Source organism: Trichosurus vulpecula, chromosome 2 (genome assembly GCF_011100635.1).
Source record: "Trichosurus vulpecula isolate mTriVul1 chromosome 2, mTriVul1.pri, whole genome shotgun sequence".
In the NCBI taxonomy this organism is placed as follows: domain Eukaryota; kingdom Metazoa; phylum Chordata; class Mammalia; order Diprotodontia; family Phalangeridae; genus Trichosurus; species Trichosurus vulpecula.
In genome coordinates, this window is record NC_050574.1 from 48,937,699 (window position 1) to 48,960,558 (window position 22,860).

Here is a 22,860-nt window from a genome sequence, read left to right on the forward strand (position 1 = left end):
ATCCTTCCCCGCTTCAGTCACTAGAATAGTTTGCCCCAAGGGAAAATTAGGGCCAAGAGCCCCAGGAGATCCCCCATCCACTCTTCATGCTCCCCTCCCCCACCCCAGGAGAGGCTGGCACAGTTACCATTGCTCCCTCCACCCCTTGAGGAAGTTAAGGCCTAAGGAGCTAGGAGACATTTCCCCTCAAGTCATCTGCCCCACGGTACGGCCCAGCAGGGCAGGCTCCTCCATGCCAGGGTGGGTGCCCTGTCTCAGAGATTCCAGTAGAGGCTGGGGGGAGGCCGCTGTCGAAGGCACCGAGGCCAGTGGGGGTGGGATGGAGGGTTGCGGGGCATCTCAGGCTAGAGTCAGAGGCCGCTCCCTTGTCCATCATGCAGCGGCTTCCTGTAGTTTATTGGTGGCACTCTCGATCATTCTGGTCTCCCGGATGTTTCGAAGACGGGCACTGCGGCTGGTGATCTCATCCACGTAGGCTTGTGGCACCCAGCCCCGCTCACCATCTGCCAAGCGGATTCCCTCCAGCCACCCTGTAGGCACAGGAGCCAGGCACCTTGTATGAGTGGGAATCCAGCCCCTAACACAAGTCTGCTAATGGAGGAAAGGGTGCTAGATTTGAAGTCTCGAGACTTGGGTTCAAATGTCACCATTTATGGAACTATAGAATCTTAAGCAAATCATCTCCATTCCCTGGGTTCCCTCATCTATAAAACAAGTGGGAGGGAACTAGATGGTCTCAGGCCCCTCCCTGCTCTGACATCCTGTGTTCTAAGGGCCCTCCCAGCTCCGACAATCCCCCATTCTAAGGGCCCTTCCAGCTCTGACATTCCCTGTTCTAAGGGCCCTCCCAGCTCTGACATTCTGTGTTCTAAGGCCCTCCCAGCTCTGGCATTCTATGTTCTAAGGCCCTCCCAGCTCTGACATTCTGTGTTCTAAGGCCCTCCCAGCTCTGGCATTCTATGTTCTAAGGCCCTCCCAGCTCTGACATCCTGTGTTCTAAGTGCCCTCCCAGCTTTGACATTCTGTGTTCTAAGGACCCTCCCAGCTCTGACACTCTGTGTTCTAAGGGCCCTCCTGGCTCCGACATTCTGCAGATTTCTTTGTCTGTACTATCTGTCTTTCAAAGGTTAAGGAAAGGGTATGTGGCAGGAGCCTGGTGGGGAGGGGAGGGTTGGGGAAGACCTTGAGAGGTTCGTATAAAAGTACACAGAAATGCCTTCCACCCCATCTCCATGGTCTGTGGGAGCAGAGAGGGGAGGAAAGGCTACAGACTCCTAGGCCATGTGGCTCTCACCATCACTGGTCCTGGTCCTCACAGCCAAGATGTCGGCCTTCTCAAGGGTCAGCTCATCTGGTTCCAGAGCCTTGTAGGCTCTGATACACTGCACCTGGGGGAGGTCTGACAGTCCACAACATCAGAGAGAGCAGGGTTCAAAGCAGAGCGCCAGAGGCAGGGTTCGAGCAGGAAGGGTCTGGGCTGGCTGCCTCTCCCCACTGCCCTGCGTCTGACCCTGGCCTCACTCTCTCTTCCTGCTCTCCACGGGTGGGGCTCCCTCCAGGCTCCATCCTGGGCCCTCTTCCCCTGCATCCTCTCTCTACTCTCTCTCAGGGTTCTCCTCCATCCTCTCCAGTTCAATGATCTCTTCTATACAGACGGCTCCCAAATCTATTGATCCAATCTGTCCCCCAAGCCCTAGGCCATCATCTACAACTGCCTGCCGGACCTTCCCATCTGGGTGACCCACTGACATCTCAAATGCAACATGCCCCAAAGGAAAAAAGAAACTCAGCATCTTTCCCCCTTAAACGTGGCCCTCTTCAAGTTTCCACTTCTGTTGGTGATATCATAATACCTTTAGTCCCCTGGGCCCCAAATTTTAGACTCCTCTTTGTCCAGAACCAACTGCATCCAATTTTTTTTAGTTTGTAGAGGCAATTGGGCTCAAGTGATTTAGCCAGGGTAACACAGCTGGTAAATGTCTGGGGTTGGACTTGAACTCAGGTCCTCCTGACTCCAGGGCTGGTGTTCTATCGACTGTGCCACCCAGCTGCCCCCAACTGACTGGTTATTAAGATCTCTACTGCGCCTCCTGCATCCCAACCCCTTCTCCCATGGCATAACCCTAGTTCAAACCTTTATCACCCCTCACCTAGACTACGGCAATAGCCTCCAGCTGCCCCCCTGTACCCAATCCTTCCCGTCTCCAATCCCTGCCTCCCCACAGTTGCCAAAATAAGTCTGGCCATGTCACTCTCTGCCTCAGAAAACATTCACTGGCTCCCTATTGGCTCTGAGGTAAAATAGAAATCCCTCAGCCTGGCCTTTAAGGTCTGCCTTAGTGTGGTTCTAATCTAATTTCCCAGCTTCCTTTTATATTATTCACCTCTGCTCCAGTCAGGTCAAACTCATCATTACCCTCCAGGCCTACCATGATTATTCATAGAAAGGCTAATGGTTCTAGAACCTCAGTTTCCTCAACAGCAAAATAAGGAGGTTTAACTTGATGACACATGGTAGGTGCCTGGCACATAGTAGGTGCTTTATAAATGCTAGCTGACTGACTGACTGAGGTCCCTAGAAGCTTGAATTCTATGAGTTTGGGATTTTATGAACTAAGGAATTGCACTGGATGGTGTCTAAGGAGACGTCCCCCCTGGCTCTGAGTCCTCTGACATTCCCCTGCCATACCACTCCCTCCCTGTCCTTGTCCCTCTCTTCATCTAGACTGGACTCATCCTCCAAGGCCCAGCTTAAGGCCTGCCTACTTCATGAGGCCTCTGCTGTTCCTGAGGAGACTAGCCTCTTCCTCAGCAATGCCATTCCCCTTTGAACTCCTGTGGAACCAGGCTAGTATTAGACTCCCTGGTCTTTCATTTCTCTCCCATAATTATACACGCATGCATTTTGACCTCCCTTCTAGAGTTCAAGCTTATGGTGGGCAGGACTAGGTCTTCAACTTTCCAAGTCCTCAGGCCCTCAAAGAAGTATTCGTGCTGAGAGGGCCCCAGAAGTAGTACCTTCATTCTCACTGATGGCTTCCTTGTCCTCCTGGGTGCTGGAAGGGCACATGGCTGAGATCCACCGCTGCTTCTCACTTCTGGAGGGACATTGGAGGCCCAACAGCTGCCCAGAGATCTCTCTCTACAAAGCCTGGGCTCCCTGCCTGTCCTGGAGCTCAGAGGTTCAGCTGCCCAGACTAAAGGCCCACACTTTCCAACTCCCAGAACCATGTTCTCCTATAGTCTGAGCCCAGGCTACCCTCTGTTCCCTAGTGCCCCCTGAGGATCTTGGAGCACAGAGTAGGACCACATGCCACAGGAACTCTCTTGGATGTCAGGGTAAGAAAAGAGCTGGAAAATTCCTGGGGCAGCCTTATTCCAGGCCCTATGTGGCAAATGTGAATAGAAAGAGGGCTCAATGCAGTTGAAGCCAGAGCTCCTCTGGTGGGACAAACAACCAATGCCCCGTGCTTGGTAATCTCAGCCCTGAGCTGCACACTAACCATCTTCATCCTCAAACAGGGAGGAATTGGGCAGTCTGAGAGCAGACCTCGGGAGAGGGCACTCACTCTGTCTGAGCCCTCAGGAGGAGCTGGCTCTTGGGCTGGTGGCTATGTAGGAACTGGAGGAGAAAGACTTGGCCTGGGATTCCCTGGAGTTTGGAACTCAGGTCCTTCACCCGGATCTCAGGCATCCTGGCATAAAGGAAGACAGCAAACTTCTCCATCCTGCAGGGGCCAGAGAAGACCCAGATCAGTCTATGCCCTCCAACTCTGAGCCCCTGCCGAGATGGGGGAGACCTGAATCTGAGGACCATGTGCCCACTCCAGGGCCAAGACTGTTATGTCTCTAAAGTCAGTACCCAGAAGGCATCCCCTTTCCCTTCTCCCAGGCCATGAGGGTAACTCCTCATCCCATCTCCCCCAGCTGTGGCCTCTGCCTGCTTTTCCATGTAAGAAAGAATAAAGAACTTAGGAGTCCACACCTGACTTTGACACTAAGCATGCCACTGTCCACCTGGTGGCTTCAAAACCTGGCCTGAGCCCAGTAAAGATTGGCCAATTAGCTAACTGGGTGCCAGGTGGGGTGGGTCCCCTGTCCTCACCTCCCCAAATGACCCTTCCAATCTCAAAGACCCTTTACTCACTCCTTCCTTCGAGAAAGCAATAGGCAATCATTGAAGACATGCAGATAGATGGCTTTGGTGGAGAGCTTGGGCTTGGCAGCAGAGACAGCAGGCATGGTAGGGGGTGCCAGCTCCACCAGCTCCCCATGCCTCACCAGCCAGCGGGACTGGGAGATCAGTGGGAAGATCTGGGAGAGAAGATGAACAGCAGCCAAATCTATAGTCATCTGAAAAAATGCTCCGGATCACTCTTGATTAGAGAATACAAATTTATACAACTCTGAGGTACCACATCACACCTATCAGACTGACTAACATGACAAAACAGGAAAACGATAAATGGTGGAGAAGATGTGGAAAAATTGGAACACTAATGCATTGTTGGTGGATCTGATCCAATCATTCTGGAGAGCAATTTGGAACTTTGCCCAAAGGGCTATAAAAATGTGCATACCCTAGGGGCAGCTAGGTGGCGCAGTCAGTAGAGCACCGGCCCTGGAGTCAGAAGGACCTGAGTTCAAATCCGGCCTCAGACACTTGACACATGTACTAGCTGTGTGACCTTGGGCAAGTCACTTAACCCCAACTGCCCTGACAAAAAAAAAAAAAAAACCAAAAAAAAAAAATGTGCATACCCTTTGGCCCAGCAATACCACTGGTAGGTTTGTATCCCAAAGAGATCATAAAAATGGGAAAAGGGTCCACGTGTACAAAAATATTTATAGCATTTCTTTTTGTGGTGGCCAAGAATTGGAAATTGAGGGGATGCCTCTCAATTGGGGAATGGCTGAGCAAGTTGTGGTATATGAATGTAATAGAATACTGTTGTGCTATAAGAAACAATGAGCAGGTGGACTTCAGAAAAACCTGGAAAAACTTATATGAACTGATGCTGAGTGAAGTGAGCAGAACCAGGAGAACATTGTACACAGTAACAGACACATTGTGGGATGACTAACTGTGATAGACTTAGCTCTTCTCAGCAATGCAAGGATCTAAGACAATTCCCAAGACTCATGATAGAAAATGCTATCCACATCCAGAGAAAGAACTTTGGAGACTGAATGCAGATCAAAGCATTCTATTTTCACTTTTTTGGGTTTTTCTTTCTTTCTTGTGGTTTTTCCCTTTTGTTCTGATTCTTCATTCACAACATGACTAATGTGGAAATACGTTTAAAAAGATCGTACATGTCTCACCTATGTCAAATTGCATACCATCTTGGGGAGAGGGAAGTGAAGGGAGGAGGAAATTTTAGAACTCAAAATCTTATTAAAGCGAATGCTGAAAACTAAAAATTAATTTTTTTTAAAAAAAGGAGGAAAATAAAAGAACAGGAGCCATCAGAAGAACCATTCATGCCTTGAAAGCATTTGAGAACCAGTTTTTAAATGGGCTGTCCTTGAGGCTATGAGATGGAGTTAGTGCTAAGATTGTGGTCCCCATTTTTCAGAGAAGGAAACTGAGGCTCAGAGGAAGGAAGTAACTTACTCAAGGAAGAAGTGGTCCAGCCAAGACTGGAGCCAAAGTTTTCTGTGACATACTGGTAGGAGGGTGTCTGAGGGGCTTTGGGACCCCCTTGGGAAAGAAGGTTCTCAGGAGCTGTTGCTCTAGCTCCACCCCCATGACTCTGGAGTCCCTGTCCCCTCCCCCTCAGAGTCTCACCTTACTCTCAAAGTGAATTTTCTTGTTAAGATGGATGAGTTCCTCTGTCCTCTTCATCGACTGCACGCTGGCATTGCACTCCTGTACCAGCTGGGGAGGGCAGGCGCCAAGGAAGAGGTCACCTCCCAGAAGCCTCTGCCCTCTGGAGCCCTGGCCCCAGCCCTGACACACACACAGCCCTCAGGGGGTAAGGGCTTGGGTCTAGGGCTAAGCTCAGTGTTGTTTGGAGAGGGGAAAGTGCAAAGTTCATAAAGGGCAGGACACTGGACATAGACCCTCCTTCACTTCAGAGGAAGAACAGGGAGCAGAGCTCAGAAGTCTGGGCTTTGACAAGAGTTCTGTGGCTGGCCTGGGAGAATTGGGATGTCGGGACTCTAGTCTAGGCCTCTTCCCACCTGTGTGCCTCTATACATGTCACATCCCCTCAACGGGCATTAGTTTCTTCAGCTATGTATTAGTGAGAGAGTTGGCCTAGAGGAGAGAGTCTAGAAAGTCTTACCAGTTCTGACATCTCGTGTTCTAAGGGCCCTCCCACTTCTGACATTCTGTGCTCTAAGGGCCCCCCTCCCAGCTCTCACATTCTGTGTTCTAAGGGCCCTCTCAGCCCTGACGTTATATTCTAAGAGCCCTTTCTAGCTCTAACATTCTCTGTTCTAAAGTTTCTTTCAGTCCACATTCTGTGGTCACTGTGGTCATTATGTGGCCTGAGGTGTCAGTTCAGTCGAGACTGAAATCCCTAATCAGAGCAAAGTCAACCAGAGTCTAGACTCTATCTCCCAGGGGATTTCCCCGTGAAGTCAGGACCTCTGGGTGTTTTTGGTTTTTTGCTAAGCTTTGACTTGCTGTGTGACTCTGAATGGGTACCTCACCCTCTCTGGACCAAATTCAAGGATAGAAACTAACCTTCTAGGGAGGGCCGGGTCAGATCAGGGGAGGTGCCAGTGAGAAGGACTAGTGGAGCCAGACAGATGGTAGTCCCTAGGCTTAATACTCCAGTTGGGTATAGCTCACCTTCTTGAGTTCATTGAAGGCCCTGGTGGCCATGTCCTCACCCCGTGAGCCTTGCCCAGTGCGCTTCAGGATATTCTGGAAGCAATGGGAAAGGTGCTATTTGGATAAACACCACTGATATTCTTCTCCCACCTTCCACCCAGTATCTGTAAGGCAGTGCCCAGAGAAGTCCTGAAGAGCTCTTAGCAATAGGCCTGGGCCCTCTCAGACTAGAGGTCAGATACTGTGACCAGTGGTGGCTACTCCGGTCTCCCAGGACATCCCATGGCATTCTCCCCTCCCTCACTAAGCCTGGCTCACAGCTTTGTGATCCAATTCCATCCAAAAGGCATTTACTAAGTGCCTGCTCTGTGGCGAGGCCCCATACCAAGTGTTGGGAATGTAGAGGAAAACAGCCCCTGCCCTAGAGGAGTTGGCATCCTACTGGGCTTGCCCAATGGAGACAGGGAGAAATACTTTGAGGGGGAGCAGAACATTCATAACTCAGAGGATCAGCAAAGACTTCCCGGTCTAGATACCTCCACTAGCATCTTCAGGCGGGTGATTCTCTGGAAGGGCAGGATGAGGAAGGATGTGAGAGGCAGGCGCTGGCAAATGGGGGCCTCTTCCAGACGAGCCAGAACGCTAGAAAACTTGGGATTCTCCAGTCTGGAGGGCAGAGAGGAGAGGGAAGTAGAGTCACCCCTAATTCCCTACCCATCGTCCCACAAAATCACAGAATCCAGAATGGAAGGGAAGAGACCACCTCATCCAACCCATACGTGGCCAAGGATTCCCCACTATGACATCCTTAACAAACAGGTCATCCATCGTCCAGTTGAAGAATTCCAAAGACAGGGAACTCACTACCCTGAATTCCAGGGGCTGTTCAGAGGCAGCGCTATTCTGCTTTGGGACAGTTCTGGGTATTGTTCCTTGCAGTCAGCAGTATCTTCTTGTTACTCACAGTTCTGCCCTTTGGGTCCAGGTAAAACAAAGCTAGTCTGATCTCTTCCATGACAGTCTTTCAGATACTCAAAGACAGCCACTAAGTTGTATCCCCTCGGGTCTCCTCTTGTCTAATGGGCCACTGCCATATGTACTTGGCATCCAATAGATTCAGTACATAGCACAAAGGCCTTAACAAATGTTCACTGATTATTTGACAGGCATACCACCTCCCTGGATTCCTCCAAGCCCAAAGTCTCTGCCCTTGCCTCCTTTGGCTCTTTGGTGATGGGGGTGTCTTTGTTCGGCCCCGACTTGCATTCCCACATCCTCTCTATAGGAGACAGCTTCAACAAATCCTGCCCCTCTTTCAAACCACCTCTCAAGGTTAAGGTCCACCAGGTAGCGGACATCTTCCTTGACCACTCCCAACCACAGCGGTCTCCTCTTCCTCTGAAATCCAACATCTACCTGGCTTAGTTGGTCTTTAGCACATCCGGTATTTGTTTTAACCTTTTCCCATATTCACCTCCATCCACCCCAGACATCCTGGAACATCTTGCCACCCAACCTGCTGCCCCCAACTTGGGAACAGCCCCATCTGGACCAGCGCCTGAGCCTCCTTCTCTGTATGAGAAACTCTGCCCTGGGGCTAAGCTTATTTGGCAAGTGAATGAGTGAGAAATTGCCCAGAGGACTATATCTAGCTTGACTGAAGGCCATGTTTCATATCCAACCACTGCGAACATCTTGGGCCACCCGCTATGCCAACAAGAGCTTCCCCTTCCCCAATCCTTGCCAGCTCTGACAAGGGCATGACAATGGGCTGCCCTTTGGTTCTGCTAGCCAGCCCCGGGCTTCCCCAGGCAGAAATTCCCTTTTCCTGGCCACCTTCCCCTGGATATGGTCACACAGCAGAATGAAGACTAGAAGCCAGGTCTCTCACTATTAGAATATAAGCTCCCTGAGGGCAGGGATGACCTCACCTCTTTGTCTGCATCCCCAGTGCCTAGCACAGTGCTTGGCACACAATAGATACATAATAAATGTTCATTTATTCATGTTTATGTCCTCTTTGACCAGCTAGACTCTAAGCCCTTCGAGGGCAGGGACTTTGCCTTGTTCCTCAGAGTGCACAGAGTCGAGAACATAAGTTTGCTTTCATGTGGGGATTTGCCATTTATAGAGCACTGTCTCTAGCAGCCCTGGTAGAGAGGTAAGGCAGGTGGTGCCACCCCATTTTACAGAGGAGGAAACTGAGAATCACAGATATTAAATAAGATATGACAGTCACACAGCAGCAAGTGACAAGCCAGGATGAGTCTCATGCTGCTTCTACTTAACTGTCTGCTCTCTATAGGTGGCATCAGCTAGGTGGGACCATCAGATCCTGTGCCTGGAGTCAGGAAGACCTGAGTTCGACACTTCCTAGCTGTGTGACCCTGGGCAAGTCACTTAACCTCCATTTGCCTCAGTTTCCTTATCTGTAAAGTAGGGGTAATAATAGCACCTCCCTTGAAGGGTTGTTGTGAGGATCCAGTGAGATAATTCATTGGAAAGTGCTTCACACACAGTGCTTGGCACATGGTCACCACTATATAAATGTCAGCTATTATTATTCTGAAGGCTACTACCACAATGGTCAGCCACTGCTGCGCTATGACCAGCTCTTAGCAAACTGGGCTCCCTAATCAGACGACTTTTCCAGCATCGCCACCATCATTAGCAAGAGCCCTACCAGCCACACGTGCCCAGAAACAGATTGCCCCCAAGCTTGCACATAGTCGCTTGGGCTGAAACCAGGCTGGGAATATCTGACCCTCAGATCCCAGATTTGGAGCTGGACCTTAGAGGTCATCATGTACAAATGAGACAACTGAGGCACAACAGGGCTGAGTGACTTGCTGGGGATCCCAAAGCTAGCAGGTGTCTGAGGTGGGATTCAAACCCAGGCCTTCCCTATTCCACATACAGAGGTCTGCCCGTAACATTGTGCTGCCTCTCACCTGCATGTGCTTCAAAGACTGGCCCACCCTCACTACATCATTATCACTAGTCACCTGCTGGTGACATCCAGGGCTCTCAGCCTGGACACTGTCCTCTCACTGAGCGGGCTCAGAGCAGGGGAGACAAAAGGATGCCCTCTTTACTCTGGCTCTGGGCCAATCTCTATGCCCACCTACCACAAAGCTCATGACCATGGCTTCACCCAAACCATCTATCCCCTCCCCCGCAGAGCCCCCAGCCCCCACCAGCCTCTGTCAGGCTGTATCCCCCTCCCCTGGTCCTCCGGGTACCCCTGCCCCATACAGCAGTCGCTGGTAGGTGCTCTCTTGGTAGGCCTGATTGGTGACGTAAGGCAGGTAGACACGCCGGAAGGCGGGGCAGTGACGTAAGACGATGTCACACACACAAAATCGAAGTATGTCCTCCTCCAGGCGCTGCTCCAGCTCCTGCAGAAACCTGTGGGGGCCAGGAGTGCCATGGGGGTGGAGGAAGAGGGGCTAGAGAGAGGAGGAAATGGGCACAGCAGGGAGCTTGGCCTGGAGAATGGGAATGGACTGTGTCCTCAGCATCCTGCCCCACCCCCAGGCAGCCTCATCTCTGCTTCTATCAGCTCCTCTGTTCCCTGCCCCAAAGATATTAGACCCAAGACCCAAAGCTCTGCCCCATGGACAGGCCCAAAGGCAAAAGACACAGAGTCCATATCTAGGGTAGAAAGCAGAGGCAAGTGCTAGCCTCTGGACCCACAAATGAGCCCTACAAGCACTTTGGCCAGTGCCTAGAAGGCAGAGCAGACCAGTCTCGAGACCATGGGATCCCATTTGAGAAGTGAGAGGGTCCTCAGAACACAGAATGTTCATGGTAGCAGGGGCCTTAGAACACAGGATGTCAGAGCTGGGAGGGCCCTTAGAACACAGAATGTCAGAGGTGGCAAAGACCATAGAGACCTTCTAGTCCAACCCCCACATCTGACAGAGAAGGAGCCCCACAGGCCAGAGAAGGAAGGTGACCTGTCCAATGTCACTAGTCAGTAGTGGAGCCAGGCTCCAAATCCCATACTTGGGCCTTTATAGCACACCCTAAGTATCCCAGAGTAGGGCAGAGACCCACTTACCTCTCACTGGTGGCCTTGACCTCGGACAGCTTGGAGAACAGCCACTGTTTTTCTTGGGCCCCCAGACACTCGGCCAGCTCCGAGGAGCCCATGAAGTGGCCCACAGCCACAGAGAGACTGTGGATATAGGAGGCCTCTGACGTGATCAGCTCAAACTTGGCCTTGAGAGGGACGGAAGGAGGGGAACAGGGATGAGCAGCTTCATCTCTCCCTCAGCCCTCCTGAGCCCAGGACCAGGTGAGTAAGATTAGCACAGCTCCCACTGGGGCCCTGCTGGACAGAGAGGGGACCCCCCCCACACATATACCACCTCCTTCCCAGAGCTCCCTAGAGAAGCCCACCCAAGGCTTGAGGCCTCCCCTAAAATCTGATCCCATTTTCCCCAGGGCCTCTGTTTCCACAAGGCTCCAGGGGCCCCCACGTGTTCCCCAAGGCTCCTAGGGCCCCTAGCACCTCCTGCAGCTTTCGTTCTTGAAGGCCAATGATGGCCAGGAAGCCGCTGCTCCGAACATCTGGGATGTCCTGCCACAGGGAGAAGGTGGAGCCACGGCCTGAGCGTTGGGCTCGGAAGGAGCTGCTAGGGGACAGGTTGGCCCGAGGTGGGCCCGGCCCCTCCTCCTCCTCCTCAGCTTCCTCCCCCAAGGTGTCCTCCTCGTGTTTCTGCCGCTGCAACTCCCGGTCACTGGCCACATCACTGTACTCCTGGTACAGCACAGCTGGGAGGGGGGGAGGGCCTGAGGTAGCCCCAAGGCCCTAAGGTCCAGCCTGCCCACCCTCAGCACCCTGCCACTGCAGACCCTCCTTCCCCATCCAGATCATCTCTAGGGCTCCTTCCCTGCTCTAAGGCACCATGTTCTAACATTCTTTGTTAAAAATCACCTCCTCTCTGCCTCTGACTCTATCTCCTCTTCTCTCCCTGCCCAGGCCAGCTCAGAGGCAGTAGCTTGTCTACTTACAATTAAGGAGGAAACGTGACTGGCGTCGCTCATGAGGTGCCCACGCTTTGGGGGCTGCTTCCTCTAGTGGGTCAGGCCTGGGTGGAATATGGACATCAAGTTATCTCCCCTCTATGTGCCCAGGCTTTGGTGTTGCTTGGGAGACCCAGACATGCAGCGGGGAGCAGTTACCTGGTATCAGGCCAGCTGTCATCCCTCTCACTAGGACCACTTATGGCTGGGGGCACAAGGCCATCGACCCTCATCTCTGAGCAGCTCGGCTCCTTCTCAGGGGCTCTCCCTGTATTGGGTGAGACCCAGGGCTCAGAATGGTGCCAGTGCTCACCCTGCCTTCTTCTTAGGGCTTAAGGATGCTTACATTCCATGCACCCCATACCAAAACCAGCAGGGTTGAGTAATAGTCATGGGGAGCTTGATCTCAGTCCTGCCTCATAGAGCGAGGGGATCCTGGTATACACACCGCCAGTTCGGGGTGTTTGATATCCAGGGAAATTGGAGGGGGGTTGTTTAGCAGTAGGGACTAATGTTTCCCACGAGGCATAGGCCCTATGGCCCAGGGCAGGGACCACGGGACCCATAGGAGATGCTAACAGTGGCCAAGGCACGATTTTTAGAATAAGACCCAAAGCTAGTTGGGTCCCTAGAAGCCATCTAGTGAAACCCCCTCATCCCTGAGTCCAGGGAGAGCAAAGGACTTGGGACCATAGCCCCAGAATCAGAAGGAGCCTCAGTCCATCCAACCCCTTCATTTTACAAAGAAACCAAGATCCAAAGAAAGGACAAGGGAAGCATCAAAAGTAGGATTTGAACTCGGGGATCCTTAGTCTAGAGCCAGTATTCTTTCTTTTCTTCCACAGTAGCAGGTACTAATCTCAGCAAGGTCAAGCACTGGGCTTGGAGGCAGGAGGACCCGCCGACATACTTGGTCTCCATTCTGCAGGGACATAAAGATTCTCTTGTTTGGGTTCCACTGTGTCCAGTGTCTTCTGGGTTCAAATCCTGCCTGAGACACTATGTAACTTTGGCCAAGTCACCCAATCTTTGACTTATATGTAAAATGAAGGACGTTGGATTTAATGACCTCTAAGAACCCTTCCAGTTCCAAACCCATGATTCCATGATCTATGTGACCTTGAATGAGTAATTTAATTTCTTTGGGCCTTGGTTTCCCGGTTTGTACAATAATGGAGTTGGACAGAATTATCTTTAAGGTGCACCCTGAGTCGAGATCCTCTGAATGGTTGATTCTGTTATCCTAAGCTGGTACCTTCCCTGGCAGCCCAGAGCCCTCGGTCCTTGGTCAGGCCTTTGCCCAGGCACAGGGAGAGAGTGGCCTTTCTTTGGGCAGACTGGAGCCGGCTCATCAACTCCGAAGCTGAGAAGCGTCTCCTCTCTGGTTCTTTGGGTCCCACCCGGGGAGTCACTGCTGTCACCAGGGTCCGTGGCACTTCCAAAGCAGGATGAGGCTCAGGGACCTCCACCCCGACCTCAGGGAAGACAGCATCATCCTCGGCTCTGGGGCTCCCTGTGACCTCTTGGCTCTCATATACCCGCATCTTCCGCCCTAGGGGGAAGGGCAGAGCTTAGGTTTCCAGAGACACAGGACACAGAGGGGCACCAGGGCAAGAGAGCCTTGGAGTCTCTACAGAGCACCCAGGACAGGGTGGCAAGATAGAAATCACACACACAAAACCTCACCCTACCCAAGCCCATGACTAACCACCCTCCCAGGGTTTTGAGCCCTTATTGTAATGTGTCACCTAAATTATTACAAAGAAAAGACTGAGAAAGCCATTTTCTGTCATCAAAAATATGCGCCCTCATGAAAAGTCATGTTACAATGAATTCCCTGTTGCACCCACTGGGTATCATGCCCAAGGCAACTGTCTACGGGCACCCTAGTCCCAACCAAACACTTTGAACCTTTCAATGCACTTGTCTTCTGGCGACAGGGGAGGGGGAAAGGAGAAGGGAGCAAGCATTTATGTTGCACCTACTGTGTGCCACAGGCTATGCTTTATAAATATTATCTCATTTGAGCCACACAATGAAATAGGTGCTAATCTTATCCCTCTTTTACAGCTGAAGAAACTGAGGCAGACAGGGATTAAGTGACTTGCCCAGGGTCATATAGGCAGTAAGAACCTGAGGCTGGATTTGAACTCAGATCTTCCTGACTCCAGGCCCAGTGAGTGTTCTATCTACAAAAAGATTAAGAGCAGAGGCCCCAGGATTGCTCAATGATTTGCCACACAGTTAAGTGTCAATGCTGGGATTCAAACCCAGGATTCTTTCCGCTGGAATATGATGAGGCAGCTGGGTGGTCCAAGAGATAGAGCACCGGGCCTACAGTCAGAAAGACCTGTGTTCGAATTTGGCCTCAGACACTTACTAACTATGTGACCCTGGGCAAGTCATTTAACCCTGTTTGCCTCAGTTTCCTCAGCTGCAAAATGGCAACATCATGGCACCTACCCCCAGGGCTGTTGTATCAAATGAAATAATAATTGTAAAGCACGTAGCCCAGTGCCAGGCACATAGTAAGTACTAAATTAAAGATTGTTATCATTATATCAAGGGCCTGCTGGTGCGGGGCTCTGTGCTAGTCTCTCCAGATCATACAAAGTTGCTTTTCTCTCTTTTCCCCCCAAATTCAACATTCTTTTGATTAAAGCCCAGTCCCTGTTCTCAGGGAACTTTTGGTCTGGTAAGTCACTTGAGTCACAGAGGCAGTGTGGCCCAGTGGTTTCAGAGGCAGAAGGCCTGCCTGGGGTCCAATACTGCTTCTTTCACTTCCATCCTGCATGACCTTGGGCAGATCACTTAACCTCCCTGGTTTTCTCACTGGTAGAGTGAGAGTGTGGGAACCCACGCCTCTAGAGCCTAAGCCCCACATGCCACCCTCGGCTGCCATGGAAGGACCGACAGCAAGCAGGCCTCTGATAAATGCCAGTAGAATTCAGCTGAAATGACAGACCTGCCCTCCCTGTGGAGGTCCCCTCAATCCCTTCCCCAGAACTGTCTGCGATCCCCCAGGGTACAAAGGGAGGCACAGGGCTTCCTGCCCTGGCCGAGCTCAGTGGCCACAGAGCACTTACTCAAAAGAGAGAATCTCGGGGAAGGCAGCCAGTCCCAGAGGACCCAGCGTCAGAGTGTTTGAGACCTTGGGCAAAGTCCTTCCTTTATCTGGGCCTCATTTCCTCATACATAAAATCAAGATAAAAATCCCTGTCCCGCTTACTTCACAGGGTTGTTGAGAGGATCTCATGAAATAATACATGTAAAACAGCTTTGGAAACAATTAAAGGTTATTTGGATGGATTTTCTGTCTGGCTTCTAATGGGCCTGCTTCACTCCCTGACATCATCCCTAGACTGGAGGAAGGAATGGACTCACAGGCAGATTTCTCCTCAGAACTGTGGCTGGTGCGGCGTTGGGGTTCTGGATGCTGGGGACTCCGGGGTCCTCCTAAGAACTCACTTAGGCCGTCATCTCCAAAGGCAGGGCCCCTGGTGTCCTGAGTCGCTACTGGCAGCGGCCACAGCAGCCCATGAGAAGCAGGTGGGACCTTGAGAGGCCAGTGGCCCAGCTCAAAGCGCCCTGGGAGCTCAGCAAAGGACAGGCTCTCCTGCTGGCACACTGCAACAGGGTGTCGGGCAGGGGGAGGCAACTCCTCCAGGTCCTGAGGGGTTTTCCCTGGGATTCCCCCCAGGGACCCTGACTGAGAACCCCCACAGTAAAAGCCAGCCAGGTGAGGCTGGAAATGAGGAGAGGGTCGGTAATCCATGCCTGGGGGCTGCACAGGCCACCTGGGCCTGTAGGAGAGAGAGGGAGAGACTGGTCAGAAACCCTACCCCACCCAGGACCCAGATCAGGACAGAGTCCCTAGAAGGAATAACAGCCCATAGAACACAAAAAAATCAAAGCTAAGAGGGCCCTTAGAACCCAGGATGTCAGAACTGGCAGGGCCTTAGAACAGAGAATGTCAGAGCTCGGAGGACCCTTAGAACACAGAATGTCAGAGCTGGTAGGGCTCTTAGAACACAGGATGTCAGAGCCAGGAGGGACCTTTGAATCCAGAATGTCAGTACTGGGAGAGGTCTTAGAAGACAGAAGATAGAAAAGACTTCAGAAACAAAGAATGTTAGAGCCAAGACGACCTTTAAAAGATCCCTCCATTTACAGGTAACGAAACTGAGTTCCAGGGAAATATAGTGCCTGGTGGGGAGGACGGGCCAGGCAGGAATCTCTCCACCTCCCATCTGTCTCCCAGTCTGACAAGCAGGAAAAGGAAGTCCTGGGGGGAAATCTGTCCCTTCCGGGGCTCCTAGCTCAGTGCCACCAACCTGAGAGCCTTTTGCTCTTCCTCCCCTCCCCTCTTCCAGGGCCTCGCCTCCTACCTGGGACCCTGCTGCCTGGCTCAGGCCAGCCCAAGATGAAGCTCTCTGGGGAAGCCCTGCTTTGCACAGCTGGCTCGGGGAGCTCCCACCCAGACAAAGAGTTTGATTCATCAAACCCTGCGGTGAGCCAAGGAAAGGGAAAGGGAGAGGGCGGGGGAGGAGAGGCTTGGCCTGCCCCACCTTTGCTCTGTGGCAGGGAGAAAGGGGGGCACCACCCAGATCTCCCTTTCCCTTGAGGCAGAAATACCAGCCCCAACACAGACCCCCCCCCCCAAAAAAAACCAGGCCCGCCCACTGGGCAAGCCTCCTGGAGAAAAGACCAGAAACAGAGGCAGGGACAGAGATAGACCAGGAAACCCTCAGAGACAGGGCATAACTCAGGCATAGACACAGAGAGATCTGAACGGGGCTACTCAGGGACAGATACAGAGAGCTGGTTACCCAGAGACAGAGAGAAAGATACCCAGAGGCATAGATACAGAAAGCTACTCAAGGACAGAGAAACTCAGAGACACAGAATTCATAAAGAGATACTCAAACACAGAGAATACAGAGGTGGCAGAGACTGAGACAGAGACAGAGATAGAAAGAGACAGAGACAGAGACAAAGAGACAGAAAGATTGTCAGAGACATGGAACAAAGGAGGCTAACAGAGCCCCAGGGAGGGGAGAAGGCAGGGGAGTTCAGCCATCCCTCACCATCTGGACAATGCCTGCATTTCTTTGCTATCCTGTCCAGCTTGTCTAATATTTCACTCCCCAGCCATCCCGCCCCAAACTCATGGAAGGGCCAGAGCAGTCGATGGTCACAGGTACCAGGGACAGTCCCCCAGACCTACCTGGAGATGGGTCCCTTCCTGCCTCAGAGCATTGTCTCCCCTCCCCTACCTGGTTCAGTGGAAAAGGCAATGATCGCCCTGGAGTCAAGAGACCTGAATCCAAATCCCAGCCCTGAGACCCTCTGGACCTGCATGATTTGGGGCAAATCATTCTCTGGTCCTCAGTTTTCTCAGGTATAAAATGAGGAGGCTGGACTTCCAAGGTCCCTTCTCCCTTTTCTATTGACCAGCTGACCATCCAGCCCCTCCTCCAGTCCCAGGTTGGTAAGGAGGTCGAGGTAGAATAGAAGCTCCTTGAAGGCAAGGACTATCTCACTGTTGGCTTCGCATCTCTAATACCTGTCGGAAGTACCTAGCACACAGTAGGTGTTTTATAAGTGTTTGGTGATCGATTGACAAATCCCCTCCAGTTCCACAATCAACCATGACGTCCAGTCCCAAACGTGGCCTTTCAGGGCTCAGATGAGACTGTGTAAAACATTCAGCAAGCCATAAAGTACTCTCTCTGCTAAAAGGAAGAGGGGCTGAAGAAGGTGATCTTTAAGGTTCCCCCCCAGCTCTGACATCCTGTGTTCTAAGGGCCCTCCTAGCTCAGCCATTCTGCGTTCTAAGGGCCCTCCCAGCTCTGACATCCTGAGTTCTAAGGGACCCCCAGCTCTGACATCCTGCGTTCTAAGGGCCCCCCCCAGCTCTGACATCCTGCGTTCTAAGGGCCCCCCCAGCTCTGACATCCTGCGTTCTAAGGGCCCCCCCCCAGCTCTGACATCCTGCGTTCTAAGGGCCCCCCCAGCTCTGACATCCTGCGTTCTAAGGGCCCCCCCCAGCTCTGACATCCTGCGTTCTAAGGGCCCTCCCAGCTCTGACATCCTGCGTTCTAAGGGCCCTCTCAGCTCTGACATCCTGTGTTCTAAGGGCTCTCCCAGCTTTGATATTCTGTGTTCTAAGGGCCCTCCCAGCTCTGACATCCTGTGTGACATCCTGTGTTCTAAGGGCTCCCCAGCTCTGACATCCTGTGTTCTAAGGGCCCTCCCAGCTCTGACGTCCTGTGTTCTAAGGGCCCCCCCAGCTCTGACCTCCTGTGTTCTAAGAGCCCTCCCAGCTCTGATATCCTGTGTTCTAAGGGCCCTCCCAGCTCTGACATCCAGTGTTCTAAGGGCCCTCCCAGCTTTGATATTCTGTGTTCTAAGGGCCTTCCCAGCTCTGATATCCTGTGTTCTAAGGGCCCTCACAGCTCTGACATCCTGTGTTCTAAGGGTCCTCCCAGCTCTGACATTCTCTGTTCTAAGGGCCCTCCCAGCTCTGACATCTTCTGACATTCTGTTTTGCGACCTCTACATTTCCAAAGGTCATTGGGTCTGGGCACTTCTCTCAGCTGGCCTTTGGGACTCCGACCCAGAATCCGCTCTTAAGATGCCTGGGGCCCTGAACAGGGACCCTGTTGCCTCCTTAACTCACTCTCCATCCAGTGTTGGGGTGGGAATGGAAAGGAAGGGACTTAGTGTAGGAATAAGTTTGTGTGAGAATAATCAATCAATTCACAAAACTGAACCAGTCACTAACCTGGAGAAGCTTCCAGTCACCCTCTGTGTGACTGTGCCTAAGGGTAAGTGAAGGGGAGCACATATGTGTATCACTGAGGCTGTGAGTGGGAATCTGAGGTGTACGGGGTAGAGTAAGCATTGGACGGTCTGCATATCTGTGGGTGGATACAAAGTACGTGAGGGAAATGCACATTCCTGGGAGTGTGGGATAGGATGAATCTGGAGCCATTTTTACTCTCTCCCTGACACCGAGGCCATCTAAGGGATCCTAAGCCTCCAGGACAGGGACTGTCACTGAGCTAAGCAGAGGTACAATCAGTCCCCAACCCCCCAGTCCTGAAGGAAGAAGGCCTACAGTGGTCACTGAACTCCTCAGTAGGAGAGAGAAGGCAGGGAGAGGGATGATGGAAGTGGGGGGCTTCCCAGGGATCCCAGGAACACTTCAGGTCAGGGGGCAGGAGCAGGCACAGAGTGGCAGATAGCCCCCCTCCCCTGCACTCAGCTGGAGACCAATTTTAAGAGGCAAGCGGAGGCCTGAGCTGGGTCCAAGTTGTGCCAAGTCCACCTCTGCCAGAATCCCCATCAGCAGAAGGCCTAGCAGGGAACGGAGGGGGGCAACAGAGGGAAAGCCCAGCTGCTGGAGGGAAAACCAGTAACAGAGCCCGGGAGACCACTGGGAGACCGACCTGCGCCAAACAATGTTACCCAGTGATATCATAGGGTCAGTCAGTCGATCAATAAACATTCATTAATCGCCTACTGTGTGCCAAGCACTGTGCTGGGTACAAAGAAAAGTCAAAAACGATCCTTCCCTCAAGGAGGAGACAAGAACATACAAATGTGCTAGAGACAGGACACGTTGGAAATAATAGAGGGACGGCATCAGGATTGAGAGACTGAGGAAGGCTTCGCGTAGAAGGTGGGACCTGCAGGAATGGGGATGCTGAGATGGAGGAAGCAGAACATTCCAGGCTCGAGGGACAGTCAGGGGAGGTGCCTGGAGTCTGAGATGGAGTGTCTTGTTTGGGAAAGAGGGGAAAAGTCAGTATCACCAGACTGCAGGGTAGGTGGGAGTCTGACCCTCGCGTTTTGCAGATGAGGAAACTGAGGCCCGTGGAGGTTAAGCGACTTAAGATAAAGATGTAGAGCTGGAAGCAACCTCAGGGGCCATCTAGTCTGACCAAATGTTTTTACGTAAAAGTTAAGTGACTTTTCCAAGGTCACACCCAAACACCTGCCCTGATACTAGGAGACTTCAGCATATATACCACCCCCAACATCAAGTTTCTCAAGTGACTCCCAAAGATGGTCAACCATCACCCACAAATAGACTCCTTCCATGTTCAAGAATTGTGAAATTCTTTTAGCCAGAGTCAGTGTGTTTCCCACCCAGCCCAACGATCCATGCCACCATGGCCCCTTCAGGATGGCGAAGCTAGCTGAGGGAGGGTTCCCTTCAAATTCCTGAGGCCCCTTCCACACCTCGTAGCACAGAAATCATAATACGAGCTGCAAACGTGTTCATGGAGCATTCTCTAGTTGGCAGATCATTTAACATAATCTCATCTGAGCCTCAAAACAACCCCAGGAAGTGGATAAGACAGGCAATTACCCCCAATTAACTGATGAGGAAACTGAGGCTCAGAGTTATACAACCCACGTCTTTCTGACCTTTCTGTCCCCAGACGTCAAAGATCTGGACTGGTAGTAGAGAGATCTGAGCCCTAGTCATGCCTGTGCCAGCAGCAGAGTACAGAGTTTTAAGGATGGAAAGGGTCTTAGAGATTAAGGGGAGGCAGCTAGGTGGCACAGTGGACAGGATGCAGGACTAGAGTCAGGAAGACTCATCTCCTTGAGTTCAAATCCTGACTCAGGCACTTATTAGCTGTATGACCCTGGGCAAGTCACTTGACCCTGTATGCCTCAGTTTCCTCATTTGTAAAATGAGCTGGAGAAGGATATGGCAAACCATTCCAATGTCTTTGCCAAGAAAAGTCAGACATGACTGAAAGGGACTGAACAACAAAAAGTCTGGTTAAACATCTTCCTTCAATTTAAAAAGAAGGAAACAGACCCAGAAAGGGGGGAATATCAAATTTTCCAAGGTTCCACAGCTAGTAAGTGGTAGGGAGGGGCTGAGACTTGGACCTCAGGTTTTCTGACTCCCAGGAGACACTCAGGCATTCCTTAATCCCTGAGTGAGAGGAGTGAAGGCCCTTCTCTCTCTCTCTGGAACCAAGGGAGGGAGAGTGGATCAGTGGTGCTCAATGCGCCTTCCAGCCTTAAGACCTATGTATGGAGGGCATGTTGCCATCATTAGCCAAAATTCCTCTCACAGCCTGAGAACAAGAGAGAAGGTCCAGGAGCCGGAGGGCAAAATACCCAGTTGGCAGTATCGAGCAGACACCCAGACTGTCTGTTCATGTAGATGAGGCAAGAGAAAGGGGTGCCCAGGCTCGAGCTGCATGCTCAGGGTTGGCAGAGAAGTATCTTTGGTTCCTTCCTAGACATAGGGTTCAAATCCTGTAGCCAGCACTTTCTCTCTGTGTGAATGTGGGCAAGTCATGGAATGTCTGTGAGTCTAAGTTCTCTCATCTGTAAAATGAGCCATAACCATCTGTAAAAACTGCCCTAACCTATTGAACAGGGTGAGGTTCACATGAGATCATGCATGGAAAGCTATCTGCAGACCTTCAACTGACATGGACACATATGTTATGACTATTGTCAGAAACATAGGATGTCAGAGGTGTAAGGCAGCAATGATTCTCAGCTGGTGGACCAAAGACCCTAGTCCATGCATACCTTAGAACACAGAATGGCAGAGCTGAAAGGGCCCTTAGAACAGAGAATGTCAGAGCTGGGAGGGGCCTTAGAACACAGGATATCAGAGCTGGGAGGGGCCTCAGAGCTGGGAGGGAACTTAGAACAGAGAATGTCAGAGCTGGGAGGGCCCTTAGAACACAGGATGTCAGAGCTGGGAGGGGCCTCAGAGCTGGAAGGGAACTTAGAACAGAGAATGTCAGAGCTGGGAGGGCCCTTAGAACACAGGAGGTCAGAGCTGAGAGGGTTAGGGTTAGGGTATCAGAGCTGGGAGGGCCCTTAGAACACAGGATATCAGAGCTGGGAGGGGCCTCAGAGCTGGGAGGGAACTTAGAACAGAGAATGTCAGAGCTGGGAGGGCCCTTAGAACACAGGATGTCAGAGCTGGGAGGGCCCTTAGAACACAGGATGTCAGAGCTGAGAGGGTTAGGGTTAGGGTATCAGAGCTGGGAGGGCCCTTAGAACATAGGATGTCAGAGCTGGGAGGGCCTTAGAACACAGTATGTCAGAGCTGGGAGGGGCCTCAGAGCTGGGAGGGAACTTAGAACAGAGAATGTCAGAGCTGGGAGGGCCCTTAGAACACAGGATGTCAGAGCTGGGAGGGCCCTTAGAACACAGGATGTCAGAGCTGAGAGGGTTAGGGTTAGGGTATCAGAGCTGGGAGGGCCCTTAGAACACAGGATGTCAGAGCTGGGAGGGCCTTAGAACACAGTATGTCAGAGCTGGAAAGGCCCTTAGAACACAATGTCAGAGCTGTAAGGGCCCTTAGAACACAATGTCAGAATTGGGAGGGCCTTTAGAACAAACAGGATGTCAGTTGGGAGGAGCCTTGAAAAAGGAATGTTAAGAGCAGGATCAGAAGACAGGTCCCCTGCATCCCAGTTCAGGATTCCCCCCTTGTCTGGGGGCCTCCCAAACCCGGGACTGTCTATGCTCAGCTGCCGCAGGCCACCTGGCAGCCCTTCCTTCTTCAGCTCCACCCCTGACTCCACCTCCCTGGCTTAGCCTCCCCTGCCCTCAGGGCCCCTGTTGACCCACCTGCCCCAAACTAAGGAGATCCCTGCTATCATTCACCTGCCCCACACAGGAAAAAAGAGGACTTGAGCCGATCATAACAGAAAGTCAGGACTGAAAGAGGGGTAGAAAGATGGAAGCCAGAGGATGAGAATCCAGGGAGAGCAGTTTGGGAGCGGGGAGCCCGAATGTCCATCTCAGGTGAGATCCCATCCCAGGGAGATGGGGGTAGGAGGAAAGCTTGTAACCAGCTGGTGAGCCTGTAGGCCGGGACTCGAACTAGGGAAGGGACCATACCTTGTCTTGGCTCCTCTCCTCTGCGGAAGCTGTTGGGACAGTCCCTTGGGTATCCCAACACATTCCAAGCTCCCAAGGGGAACAGAGAGATGGCTCTCCCAGGACTGGGCTAGGGGATAGGAGTGGTGATGGGAGATGACCCG

At 52.0% G+C, this 22,860-nt stretch overlaps 1 protein-coding gene across 1 annotated transcript; it reads right to left on the minus strand.

The window, feature by feature from the left end:
* Positions 1-372: 372 nt before the first annotated feature.
* ARHGEF19 (Rho guanine nucleotide exchange factor 19) lies at positions 373-15,590 on the minus strand. The gene is made up of 15 exons (XM_036747479.1): positions 15,200-15,590; positions 13,071-13,367; positions 11,975-12,083; positions 11,804-11,880; positions 11,301-11,563; positions 10,848-11,008; positions 10,040-10,192; positions 7,321-7,450; positions 6,803-6,877; positions 5,792-5,881; positions 4,148-4,314; positions 3,570-3,728; positions 3,019-3,098; positions 1,295-1,399; positions 373-530 (listed from the first exon to the last, which is right to left on the minus strand). Exons 1-15 carry the CDS (start codon positions 15,588-15,590, stop codon positions 373-375), a joined length of 2,415 nt encoding a protein of 804 aa, XP_036603374.1.
* Positions 15,591-22,860: the final 7,270 nt, after the last annotated feature.

Bases quoted from the DNA above. Each gene is read 5' to 3' on its own strand.
- ARHGEF19 (XM_036747479.1), bottom strand. From the start codon at position 15,590: ATGGATTACCGACCCTCTCCTCATTTCCAGCCTCACCTGGCTGGCTTT. The intron at 4,315-5,791 runs GTGAGACTCTGA...CTTCTCTCCCAG, and splicing joins AAATTCACTTTGAGAGTAAG to ATCTTCCCACTGATCTCCCA. The intron at 531-1,294 runs GTGAGAGCCACA...CTGTGCCTACAG, and splicing joins GAGGACCAGGACCAGTGATG to GGTGGCTGGAGGGAATCCGC.